At 38.3% G+C, this 14,246-nt stretch overlaps 1 protein-coding gene across 1 annotated transcript in view; it reads right to left on the reverse strand.

Moving 5' to 3' along the window:
* REEP3 (receptor accessory protein 3) overlaps positions 1-14,246 on the reverse strand; it is a 37,244-nt gene that overhangs the window by 6,999 nt on the left and 15,999 nt on the right. The window contains exons 2-6 of the mRNA XM_012574426.5: positions 13,796-13,868; positions 9,495-9,571; positions 8,867-8,987; positions 7,438-7,551; positions 139-286 (exon numbers count right to left, since the gene is read on the reverse strand). Coding sequence (XP_012429880.1) covers positions 139-286; positions 7,438-7,551; positions 8,867-8,987; positions 9,495-9,571; positions 13,796-13,868 — 533 coding nt within the window. The remainder of the gene's footprint in view (positions 1-138; positions 287-7,437; positions 7,552-8,866; positions 8,988-9,494; positions 9,572-13,795; positions 13,869-14,246) is intronic.

The raw sequence follows: 14,246 nt of genomic DNA on the forward strand, positions 1-14,246 counted from the left end.
AAGTGTAGCCTGTTTAAGTGTACTGGAATTCTTTGAGGCCTTTTCCATTTAGAAACGGGGTGAATGTATTTGTGCTATTCGACTTTTGCTTTGGGAAAAGTCGAATAGCACAAGGTTGGGAAGAAAAAAGATACATACCTGAAGATTCACTTGTAGAGGCTCTGGTTTTCTTTTTAGCTTCTGGCAATGTCTGATAAGGTCTCTGTCCAACAGGCTCATCTCCTTGTATAGCAGTCAAATCATGCATACTGAAACTTCTCAGTTTCTCAGTTATTGCACCTTGGCTCTGAAATACAACAACAGTATCTTTGGAAACCAGGCAGAGGTTTAACTTTGCTGCTCAGCTTAGGTTAAGATGTTTATGTCCATGCTTCCTTGCTGCACAACAAAACACAATGAACATACACATGCAGTTGCTTTACATTTAATTTAGGGATTGCTTTTACCCACACTTAACTGTACATTGCTCCCAGATGACAAAGTTACACAAGCTGGCAGCTCAATTACAAATGCTGCATTTCACTTCTTTAATCTGAGCAAATAAAGACTTCTTGGGTGAGGGTAAGTGTTTAAAAGAAACAGACATCAGAAATGCTCACTTCAAACATGGCAGTTCAAGGTAGCATGACAGCAACACTTCCACTTTAAAGAGTATGGCTGAAGATAGTTTTCTGCCATTTTATATTTTATCCTCCACAAATTTGAATAAGGTTGAGGAGAAAAGTGTTAAAAATATACTCTGTAACATTAACTCAAATAACTGAGAAACTGGCAGCACTATAAAAGCAGCTCCAGTTGACAGAAACTTGAAACCACACACCATTGAAACCACACACCAAAGAGGTCCTGCCTGGACTCCAGGCTAGCAGGTCCTCTTACTAATATAGCTTTACTGACATAATACCAACCCAAAATCTAATGCCACACAGGAGAATAGTTAATCACATATGAAGATTAAGTATTCCTTCTTCAATTGTCTTCACTTTTTTTCCATATGGAACATAAGGAAATTTCCCTGTTGGAAAGAAAGGTCATTCCAGCAGCTCTTTCATCTTACATCAGATGATGTTATTATTAAAGCATTAAAGATCAGTTTATTGCAGAAGCAACTAAAATAATAAGACCATGAGAACAAGTACTCAAAGTCATGTTAAAAAAACCATTTAGTTCTTCTCTCTCTGGCATAAGGCAAAAAACAACCATTTCAGGGAAAGGCTGACAAGCCCATGCACGAATTCCACTTCAAGCAAGTGTTAAAGAGTTTGTTTCATTCTTAAAAATGCAGCTTTTAAGTAAAATTCTTTGTTTAACCATCATGTTAGCTAGCAGGAGCAGAAACCTGGGTACAATTCCATACACCTTTCTCTGCAACAGTACCAGCAGAAGGCAATTCTGGCACTGCTGGCCACAGCCATTTGTTCCCACTCACGACAACAACTGTTTGCAATTGGTACACCAGCACGCTGAATTATTCCATGTTAAAAACAGCCATGTAAAGTGAAGAGACAGTTGAATTAAAGCTCCTTAAGTTTGTGTGGGTAACAAAGGGCAGGGGGGAAAGTGGCTGAAATACTGATTTTCTAATGACTAGTTATTAGTACAGCATATAAAATTAAGACAGTGGACAGTGTGTTACTGAAGCATAACAAACCTATTATAATTGTCACCCCACCATTCATACATTGTCACCAAGCAATAACAAAGAAAAGGTTTCTTGTGAGAGAAGTAGAAACCTGAACTTTTCTATCGCTTCCTACATACTTGTAGGATGACTCAGTTCTCAAAAAGTACAGCTTGCCTTTGAGTTAAAATGCACTATGAACACTGCACAGTGTCTGTATTAAAGACTGCAGAAATCCTGAAGTCAAATTTATTCCTCAAAACAGCTCATTTGAGAGAGACCAAAATGGTCTCCTGAAGTTCCTCCTAAGACAGGAAAAATCTTGCCCTTCCACTACTCCACTTTTTGCACGGAGAAGCATTTCAAGTAAACTACTTCAGGAACCAGTTATTCCTGAGAACTTTATCAGCTGCTAGGACATGGAAAAAAGAACTGGAGAAAGAACTGCTTATTTTGACAAGTAACAGCTTACAGTATATATATTACTCTCCCATAACATACAAGACTGTTCATCAGCTTGTGTCCAATGCTTGTGTCCAATGTCAAGACTCAAGTCTCAGTCACTGAATGCTGGTGCATGTAAAAAAAGGACCTAGTTGGTTCTCAGCAGAATCCATACAAATTCAGCACAATTCTACCCACCAAGTGTGAACTGAGTCTACTTAAAATAGTGACAGAAGCTGGTTTTGGCCAGCAGCAGAAGTATAGAAAGACACACTTGTTTAACAGTTGCTCAGCAAGTTCATCCATCATGTGATATACTACAAAAAAAAAACATTTGGAAATTGTGTAGAATAATGCAATTAAGATTACAACAACTAACATACTAAGAATGCATAATACAAGCCTGTATTTCTTATTCCACTGTAGATAGAGGACTAGATCCAAGCTGGGAACATTCAACCCTATTCCAATGCAGCTTTTGGATACAGAATTTTGTTTTTCAAAGGGGAAAAAAAGTCAAGTATGTGCCATAAAATAACATTGTGCCCTTAACCAAACTGCACGGTTGAGCTAGAGCTCCTGTGGAGCACTGCCTCATTCAGGGAGGACATAAGGGATTTATACAATGGGCCCTTCATTCCAAAACTACTTGCCAAGATGGAAAGTTTTACTCAAGTTACACACAGAAAACGTTGAGAAGTCTGAAAGGATACATACACAAATAAAGATGCAGCACACATGCCCGAGAGTCACAGTAGGAATGGGAGTTGCACAGCCAGTGCTGCGCTGGACAGTCCCCATCACACACTAAACTAATCCTATGCAGCCACTCCCCACAGGCCCCACCCCTGGGGACATTCAGTCTAGCCAAATCAAGACTGATTTCTACTTTAACTCCACTGCATAGACTGAAGGACAAAATTCAAGGTGTTCTGTGGGAGTGCTCATAGCACTGTGCTCACACTGCATTTATGACTTAAGAAGATTCTTCTACCCCCATGCCCAAAAGCAGCAGTTAATTGCTTTTTGCTGAAACAAAGTATTCTGTGTAGATCTGGATTACTATCAGCTCAGGATGAAAGTCTGGTTGAAAAATATTTAATTCCTTCCTACTGCAGGAAATGTGAGATTAAATACCCTTTACAGCAGGAAATGTGAGAGTAACATCCACATTTAGAATAATGCTTTAAGAGCTTTAATATTTTGTTTGAAAGGTCAAAGAGTTAAAGCTTGAAAGCAACATGTTTGCCCTAAAATCTGAAAGCACAGCAGTTAATTGTAGGTGGAGCTGAGGAGGATCTCCTGCTTCCACTCCCATGCCATGGACATGGCAGCAGCCATCACCTCTCCCCAGGTACACACACCCCAAGATGCTGCTCAGGAGAAGATGGTAGAGCAGCTCCCTCGGGTGGCCCATTCCATCAACAGTCCCTGCCAGTAAGGAAGGAATACATCAGGCTGCACTCAGTCCAGAGGCCGGTAACTAAATTACAGTACAAAAGATTGAGACACATACATTTACAATTACAATGCCAGGGGAAAAGAAAATAAATCACATAACTTTAGCACTAAAATTTCTATGTAGGCAAACACTGAAGCAAGATGAATTGTGAGGTCTGTGTGTTGTCTTAAACAAAATGCAAGTCTTAAAGAATTATTTTTCTTCATTCCACAATAGCATTTCCTAAAACATACTATGTGAATATGTAGTCTACATTCATTAGCAGTGACTAATGTGAAAGACCAATTAAAGTCGTAATATGTTTCTAAATCAATTATTTGAAATAAATATAGCCCATTTAAGGGTCTCCTTTCAAGACTACTCAACCCCTGGTAAGCTATTAGTATGCAGTCTCATCAGCTGACCCTCATATATGAAATGCCATTTTCTATTCCGTTGTTGAGCATGTACTTTTATAGTCGGTATGCTTAAGGCAGGGAAGTAGCTGTAAACAAACACCACGTTGTCTGCCTCAGGGGCTCTGCTGTTCCCAGGGGACTTGCACCCCGCAGTGGCCAGGATCACAGACTGAAGCTGCCTGCCCTCCTTGGACCAGCTCCCAGTGGACTGTGCAGCATGCAGCACCCACATGCTCAGCTGTTCTCTCCCTGATGCCATCCAAGCTGACAGGGAATGACTTCTGCTCCCTCTCAGCCTGGACAGGGACTGCTGTCCTGTGAATGACCCCTGCAGCACGCCAGGCAGCCCCAGCAGGGAGGAGGATGGAAGCAGGACTGCTCCCCAGTGATACTGGCTGTGTGCCACAGCTGGCTGCAAGATACCTCCTTCCTCTGCTGTGCCCTGAGTGGGGAGAAGGGGAAGGGTGAGTGAGGCCAGGAGAATAATACCCAATCAGCAAAAAGGCAGCAGATTCAGGATGACTAGAAGGCATGCAGAAAACACAGCCCTCAAAACACATTATCACCACCACACCACTTTACAAATTAACACTATTTGTGTGACCTCATAAAGAGAGACTGAGTATTTCACAGCTTAAGTAGTTGTGCTCACTGCTCATAGTGATAAAGACACCAGTTTTCACTAGCAGCTCAAGAAATCTGAATTCATGGATTGGCAGAAATAGAAACATAGAGGTAGCCATCATCTCAGAAGACCTAAAAAGCAGATGCATCAAAGTATGAGATAGATCATTGGAACTTAAGTGTTGTGGATGTAATTTCTCCAAATCCATATACTACTATTGAGGCATCTTGTTTCTGATTCTTCTACTAATAAAAGTTTCCTTCAATAAATAAAAACTCATCACAGACAATCTTTCATCTCTAAATCTTCTGAAATAAGAATTTAATAAATATTTGTTTTCTGACATGCCAATTTAACACAATTTATTTTGCTAATGTATGCTATCTAGCAGGTTTTGAAACACTACATTTTATATGAACAGTGGCTAACTACTAGCAGCTAAAAATATCAGTATGACAATGTAAGCTATAAGCCACTGCTCCTGCCAAATACATTTAAATTTAACTATAGAGGAGCAGGTTTAAATCTACATCAAATCTCAGTAGACTGACCTGGCTGGCTGCTCCAACCTCCCTAACAGAGCCAACAAGCCTTGCAATGGTAATCCCCTATTCCGTTGACAACTCTTGAAGAAAATCACTCTCTCCCACATTTGATATTCAAAATATTTCAGCAACTTTCCAAGTCATTTTTAACAGCCTCCGAAAGTTAGCATAAGCAGTTTTTTTGGACACTTCAGTGTCTTTTGACATAGGTTTAACTTTGCACACATGTTTAGCCTCTCCCCCTCTCCCAATTTGAGATCTGCTATGTCAGAATAAGCATGTGTGCTCTACTAAAAAAAAATGGGTAAAAAAAAAAAAACTAATCATGAAAGTGTGCTCTTCTTCCCATCAAGACTGATCCCACTACTACAGTTCTGTTCCTGAAATCCTATAGCACGCTCCACCAGCTCATGGTGACAGGATAATCTTTTCACCTGCTGGAGGCAGCAGTCAACTCTTGAAAAACAGGGAACAAAATCAAGAACACATGCATTGTGTCCATTTGCTTGCATGGAGCAGGCACGCTCAGCATTTTGGCATGACAAACCCAAGAGGCTTAACATGCCAAAATAAAGATTTTTTTCAGTGAGTCTCCTCTTTCATACTGTTTAAAAATCATGCCTATTTTAGTTCTTTGGTATTGTGGTGGTTGTTTTTCCCAAGCATCTGATCTGCACTTAACTAATTCTGTACAAATATTCATGAGCATGTTGAACGAGTTTTAACAAATAGAGCAGGCATCTTGCCAGTCATAGCTGAATAGCAATGAAATCTAAACACAGACATTTCAGAAAAAGTTATTCATTATTTCAGAAGAAAGTGGGAGGAGATACCAGTGTTATGTATTTTACAATATTTCTGATAGAACCTAAAAATATTCAACCATAGCCAAACATGAGGAACACATACAAAGCCTAAGAATCCTTACAGGTGCTTATTGTAATAAATTTGTAATACAAAGAATTTTCATTTTAGCATTTAGCAATTAAACTTTTTCTCCCAGTAGAGCACTTTGGGTGTTTGTGTGTTGTGTTGATTTGGTTTATTTAAATAACCAACTTTCACTCTGAATACTTTCATTCCTTTGGAGGTACATTTTATTGCATTCTAAATTATTTCATGTCTCAAGGCAATATTAAGAATTTGACTAACAATAAAACCCCTACAGTGATCAAATTTCATCACTTTCTCAGTATTTTAGGTTCATTATGACCATATTTAAAAACAAAAAGCTATAATGCTACCACCCACACATATCTTTAAAAAAAAGAGAAAATAAACAAACAAGATATGCATAACTACTTTTCTAAAGCTTTTTGAGGTAGCATGTGAAAACGTAGTTTTTAGGAATGTCTTTTATTTGTAGTGCAGGAAGTTCACATAGAAGCCCAGACATTTAAGCTAAATGCCAGCTATACATACTCAGCTTTGACAGCCAGGGATCTCTACACTGTTTGCTGTTATCTACTGACAGTAGTAGATGGTTCAGGTTTCCAGTGATGTTACTGTGAGCACAATGGTTCCATTTATTCCCAAGAAGAAATTAATCCTGATTTTCTTAAACCTGTGACTTCACTTGGACAATCACCTTTCTCTTTTTTATTTTGGTTTAAATTACTATTAGGTAGGATACACATTGTCTCAAGTATATTCCTTTCAGTGGTCCACAAATTGCTTAGAATCTTACATATAAGCTTGTATTTTGTCTTTCCTACACCCAGAGCTCTCTGAAATACTGAAGGTGACGAGTTTTTGTAGGAAGGTAATCTGGGAAAAACAACAGATTACTCCATAATTTAATAGAAACCACATGACAAAGCAAGTGAAGGCTAAACACCAATAGGCAGGCTTATGCTTAGTATATTAATTTAATAATTCACTCAACAAGCTGCAAACAGATTAATTGTGTCAAGAGAATTTTTAACCATGGTAGTAGTCTTTCATGCCTTAATTCATATGTGGCATTACCTCAGGTTGATTGGAGAAAAACAGCAGAAAAGCCAGAAATCCTTTAAAAAGTTTGTTTATCAACAAGGAAGAACAACAGAGACAGAAAAGAAACAATGGTCATCTTTATTAAAAGCCTGCACAGAAAACTGAATGGTACCTTTTGAATTAGAGTAAACTGATCTGATCATCCAAGAAATAAGAATACAAGCCATCATAAACAAACAAACAACAAACACAGTATGAGGAGGAGAGGGCTGCAAGCCTTTAATTGTGTCCCAGGTTTTCAGCAGACTTGCAGAATTTATCTTTCTTATGCAAGAGTGGTAAATCCTCACTAAAATTACACTGTTCTTTATCAAACTCAAAAGCAATTAATGCAAACAGAAACTTACCTTTACAGCTGCTGTCACTGCAGCAGTTGCTGCCAAATTCAACCCTTGCCTTCCAAAATTCACCATGGTCTCATAGCCTCTTTCTTTGGCTTGGACAATGTACTCATCAATCTCCTAAAAGAAAAACATTTTAAATTTTAGAAGGCTGTTCTTAGAGCAAAATTACTCCACAGTATTATTTTTCCATCAGCAAAGGAAGACAGAAGAAATATTTAATGGGATATATCTTTGTATTCAGATGTTTCCTTCATTACAATTGTCTCATTTAAAAAAAGGATTATATGTGGTCAAACAAGAAGATAAAGTAGATTACTTTTGTACAGCTCAGAAACACTGCAACAAGCTTCTTACACAGAGTAAGCTTAACTTATTGGACAGAAGCATTTCAAGAAATAACATCATCTAACATGAAGAAGTCAAGGAGCTCCCCTAGAATGGTAGAGCTGACTTACAGAGAACTCCCAAAGGCACAGCTTTGAAATAGTTAAGCACCAAGGACAATACAGTCATGACATTTATCTCCAGCTCTGGTAAATACCTGGAGTTGAAGATAAAAGTCTGCAAGGTACTTCCCAACAGCTTGCAGACTACAGGGACATATCCCTTCACCTTACAAAGTCGAAAATTGTTTATAGCACAATCTTCAGAAGGTCAAGATGACCTTACTGTTCCTATCAGTGGCAATCTTGTCAGCTACTTGCTTTGCCTAATAAAGGCCAAGCCTAGCTTTATGAACTGACCTTTAGGAATGCTATTTTCTGTAGTGTGAGGCTTCTCAGTGCTTGTCTTCACACCTTTGCTAATTGCTCTTTCCACACATCCAAGCAGGATGCTGAAAAAGAGCTAAGCAGACCTGTGCCCCTGTCATGCTTTGACTAAAGCTAACCATCTTCTAGCTATTTTTATGTTTGGATATTTACTGTCGCAGGCTGGTGTACCCTTAAAACTCAGTGACAAGTCTCTCCTCTTATCTCGTCAGTTTGCAAAACAAAAAAAGTCATCGATGTCAATCATCCTGAGAAGTGTTATTACTAGTTTATGCTAGAAAAAAAAAAAATGTTAACATAAACAGCTTTTGTAAGGCTGTGTTCATAGCTCTGTGCAGAGAGCACTGCACACGTGCTTGCAGTGGAAAGTCAAGCTGCATCACTTCCACTCAGCTCAGAGGGGCTCCTCAGAGTGCATCAAGCAGAGCAGGGAACACCAAGCTCTCATGTCAATAGGAAGCAGGACCTTGTCTGCTCAGGCAAGTGAAACAGAAGCACAGACAAAGACAGTCATGTGCACTTGCCTCTGCTAGTCCAAATTCATGCTGCCAGGCAAGACAGTAACAAGCTGCTCTGCTTTTACAGTGTATTTAGCAACAGCTTTTATTTCAGCATATGGTGTTTCCATATTAGGCATTAAAATCTGAGAAGTAATTTCTTACCCTTTCTTTAGAAGAAAGCAGTGGGTGGAGGAATTTTCTGTAGATTAAACTTGCCCCTCTAGTATATGGGGAAAGGAGCCAGATAACAAAAGCTATCTTCAGTTCATAGTACAGTGGAAACCTGCACAAACAGACAAGTTAAAGGTTGCACAAAATCAACAACTAGAGTAAGAAAAAGCACAGTAATTAATCATTATGAAGAGATCTTTTAAAAAACCACAGTTAGATTAGCATACAGGATTCTTTAAATACAAGAAGTAACATCAGACAAAAATTAAATGAGTTATGGATTTATGGAGTACTGTCATTTAAAAAATTACAACAGTTAATATACTTGGCTTTTCATAATACATTCCTGCATAGAGAAATTCTTGGCCATCTTTTTAAGAGCTCCATTCCCCTGTTCACTTTCTACAGTGAAGCTGGAAATGTTATAGTCCCTACTTCAAGTGACAGCGTACAGCAAACTGGAAAACAGATGCTGTTCATCTATGCACCAAGATCTTTTCCTGAAAATAGGGTTATTCCACAAGCACAACTTCGTGATACAAAATTAAATCAGTACAAATCAAAAAACATCAGAAACAAATGTAGTTTCCTTTAGAGTTCATAAAAAGCAGGGTCTTACCAAGAGACTGTTAGGTCAGTTATTGTTTCAGTCACTGTATAAAGAGCAAACACAATCCAGTACATCATCCAGCGAACCTGGAAATTAAAATATCATCTTCACTAAGAGCTTGGATTTCACCTTTACACATAATATACTGTACACTGTACAGTGTGTTCAGAGTTGTCAAAGCAAGACATTCAACAGTAGCTCAGTCTTCATAAATCAGGTTTCAGGTGAAATGATCAGGTGATGATCCTGAAAGATTTCTGTTCACAAGTAGAACTGGTGGAAGCTGCAACAAGCTCAGTGAAATGGCTGTGTCACCAGGGTCACAACCCCACCTAGGCTGGCTTCACAGATTTGAATCTGTCTCTACAAAGCTTTAGTGATAGGATTGTCTACCAATTCTGCACTGGTTTTTTATTGTTTGTTTTTTGGGTTTTTTTTAAGCATAAAGAGCAATTGCCACCATAAAACTAAAGGATTATTTCATTCTCTTCCACACTCAACCACATGTTCATATATAAGTTTATGTGCATACCATGCACACGAAAGGCAGCATTAGTGAAGCAGCCCTTGCCTTCATTTCACAGTATGTGTTATTCAGCTTTACATTAAGTTCCACACCTGTGATTACTAGTATGGTATTAACACTGAGGCAAGGCAACATAAAAAGCATTTTCATGCAGATTTTAATTCTGTTTATATCCCAAGAACTACAAAATTCTTGTTAATAAAAAAGCTCACATGTTAATGCTTATGGGGTTTACAGGTATAAACATTTTTTTATTTAAGGTTTGCACTATATATGATTGCTTTGTTCAGACAATGTTCTCAAAATAGTATAGTTTGTTTTATAACAGTTAAGAAACTCACTCATTTTTCTTCATCATTTGTTCAAATGTGGTTGCCTAAGCTGATTACATCTTTCAGAAAAAATACTACAGAAATAGTTACCAATGCATTTGTCTTCCCTAAACTATCAGATGCCAAATGCAAAGTATTTCCAAAATGGGTCACTGCAAACCACCACTGGTTATTTGTACAAACTGAATATCCACATGTTCTTTAAATTCCTAGAAAAAAGCCTGCAACAACACAAAACCATTTAAAAACAAAAAACCAAACCAGCAAAGAAGAAAACAAAACCACCACAACTGTTAGAGACTAGTTTGAGCCCTAAATTCAGGGTACTCTCTTTTGAAGGGAGGATATCTATATACACACACCTTCCCACAGAGGATGTGGCTCAGATTTAATCTTCACTTTTAAAACAATCTTTTTTGAAGTGGATTTAAATAACTACTCAAAACTTAATGATACACTGCCTATTTCATGGATGTGCATTACAGCTTAAAACCACTTCCTCTGTCAGAACCTGAGACCCATTAATCTTAAATGCTCTTCTGTGTTTCAGTGTGAAAAGAAACTCAGTCATGTGATAACATTCTTCATTTCAATCTCTCAGAGGATTTAGATATTTTAGGCTTGAATAAATGAAGACAAATGTACACAACAGCTGAAGTCACTGCTGACAAGCCATGTGATATTTAGACTGGTGACCCTTCCATGAACCTGAGTCAACACCTGAATGAAAACAAAATTAAATCCAACCTTGCCCCATCAACTTAAGCATAATGTAATGCAATTTTTAAGATGCCACACAAGACTGTATTTCTCCCCAAAATGATTTATCCAGGCTGTTCTTTCTTGAATCAACGCCTATTTACCCAATCAAGGACAACAGTGGAAGTGGAATTTCTCCCGGGCTGTTAGGAACAGTTAAAAAAGCCCTGCAGAAGGGCACATGAGATCTGCCAGGAGTCCTGCTGAGGATTGGGCAAAGATTCTGTAAAACACAAATCATATTCTAGTACAACCAATGCAGTAGGTACCACAAATATCCTTGACAAATGAACCTGAGCATCTTAAAGGGGTTTTCATAACAGAAAAAAAGAAAAAAAGGACATGAAAAATTGAAGGTCAGATTTCACACTACCCAGAACACTGTCATCTACTTCAAGTAACAGAAGCTTTGATTGATTCTACTTTTCATGTTAAAAGAGTGATTACAGATTTGTTTCATTGTGGAGTTTTTTTCCTAGCAATCCAAGTGTTAAACTCATTTTTGTTGGCTCTGGCTAAAGCACATTCTTTCAGGTCAGGATTTGGAAGCCAGGATTTGAAAAGGCTGGTCTATTCAGATTATAAACTACATTTCATATGTTTATTTCAAGTGCTTCAGTGAAATACAGTGAAAAAACGTTTCAAATATCTTAGTCAACCCCATTAAACCAGGGGAATTACAACAAATAAATCTCCTCAAAGGCACAGATTCTAATTTCTATCATCAAAGTGCATAAGTCTTTTAAATTATCATAATCAGCACAACACGTTTTCTCCCAGAAATAATCTTTGACCAGTTTGCTGCATCACGACCTACACAACAAGCCAAGGTGTCTATTCTTTTTGTTTGGTTGGTTTTTAGTGGTGGAAGTAGTGGCTGAGTAAAATATCTTACTGTTACAAAGCTGTTATCAATTCAGCAACACACACAGCTGGCTCCTGAGCCACACAAAACCCTGGAAAGGAAGTTGTGCTTGCGCCACAATGCAAGTGGCAGCAGACCTGAGCCATTTGGAAAGCTGCATTTAAATCTAAATCCTTTACTGTGAAAGAAAATGACCCAGCTGGGAAAATGACAGCCATGGATCACCCCCTAAGACCTACGTGGACAGTCAACCCAGCCAGCAATGGAGTGATAACTCACCAATGAGTCATTGTCATGCCCTGCTAATGAAAAAGTCACTGTGATGGCTCTTATTCATCTTGGTGCCATGAATATTTTGTATCTGACTGCAAGTTCACATACAGTGAACCGTGGACTGTTCAAAGACCACAGGTTCACACTAAAAGAACTGAAAAAATATAACTCCAGCCCCTGCTAGCAGGGGTCCTGTGTAAGGATGCCCAAGAAAGACAGTTAGGTCACAGCTAACTGGACAACTGAGGTGAAAAAAAATCTCAGCATTCTAAAACATTACTTCTCTTTTTCTAGCAAACACAGTGCAAGAGGCAATGGTAACCTCTTCAATTAAAGTGATTTCCTTTATTTTGGTTGGAAACTGCTATGCCCTACTTAGCTTGTGGATCAGTTTTGAAGGAGCAGGGAGGAAAAGCAGATTATAAATTCCTTGCATTATTGACTTTCCTGACAGAGTAATATGAGCATGAGACAGAGAAAATTCTCCTCTTAGTTTTGGTGATTTTTTTCTCCCATGAGTTTAACTCTGGCAGGCACCAGCTCTATCTCACAAATAAGCTCCAATCAGCTTGTACACAGAAATCAGAAGTACAAATATGATGTCCTTTGAGGCCCAGATAGGGTGATCAGGCTAAATTAAGACATTCAAGGGGAGGAACAACAGCTACCACAGTCTACAACTACAACCAGGTACAAAGTGGAGACATGACACACCAGACAACAGCCCTAGGTCACAGCTATGGCTGCCAAGTTAAGAGTAACTGATGGCCCTGACCCTACCCTGAGTCAGGCAGCCAAGTTAAGACTAAGATACAGGACAGGTTATTTGCTGAAATCAAGCCAGGCTGTCTCTTAAAACAGGGAAGTAGCTCAGTGACTAAAGCTCCTTGTGATTGCAGCTGGTTAACATTCTCATGATTATCATCATTGCTCACACTGACAAGTAAATAATTTAATAGCTTAATTAAAAACTGAAGTAACCATAATTGTGTTTTTCTCCATCTTTCCCTTCTGTCTGTGTTGCTTCTTTTCTCTGCACCACCTTAACCAAATCTTTTCCTTCCCTAGTTACATTTTTTCTCCTCTTTGAGGAACAATAGATTAGCAAGAACTAACCTGTTTTTAGGTAGATTCTGAGTCCCCTACTGAGCTGCTGCTGCTCTTCTAGTGGTCACTGTGAATCAGTTTGTCAATACGGTGTTGGAAGAATTAGGAAACTTTCATTCTACTCCCTGCCTAAAAGTACTTTGTATTAGTATTGTACTTGGGTTTGTATTGAGTATTGTACAACACTTAGTATTGTATTCAGTATTGTACTTTGCTGAACTGGAACCAAGACTTTAGGGTTTATATTAAAAATACCCTAAAATAAATCTATACAGCATAGCGTGTCCTCTGAACAAAACCAGAGGATTACCACTAGGTTCACACAAGTGCTGTACCTAACAGTAAGACAGTCAATTCAAGCTTTAACATGATTTATTACACAATGAACATGTCACAGATCTATGTCAGCAGAGATATTAATTAAACAATTAAAAGGAATGAGACTTACATATTCCTTCACATTTTTCGTCTTCACAGCTTTGTATGAGTAGTATGCAGGATACAGCATCCCAAACACCAGCCTATTGGAAAACAGAAAGAGCCTTCAGGATCTGTTACACTGTATATGACAAAACAGTGACAATACATCATTAGAACAATGCAGCCAACTTAAGATAAAAAATCCTATTCTCTAGCATTAAAAAATATATACAAAATTTAAAAAAAAAAAAATCAGTGTCATATTTTCCTTGGAAGATGTTTCATGATCGAAAAAACTAGAACAACATGAACATAAAAGGGTGTGTGCCCTAAAGACAACAAACTGTTTTGTAAGGCTGTTTCTAAGACAAAATGTAAAACCAGTTGTTCTGGTTCTTCTACAAGGAAAACCAGTCCTGCAGCCTGTCCACACCAGAAGATAGCACTGGCAGTGCTATCACACTTGAAGAGCCTCTGAA

Source organism: Taeniopygia guttata, chromosome 6, assembly GCF_048771995.1.
Source record: "Taeniopygia guttata chromosome 6, bTaeGut7.mat, whole genome shotgun sequence".
Taxonomy (NCBI): domain Eukaryota; kingdom Metazoa; phylum Chordata; class Aves; order Passeriformes; family Estrildidae; genus Taeniopygia; species Taeniopygia guttata.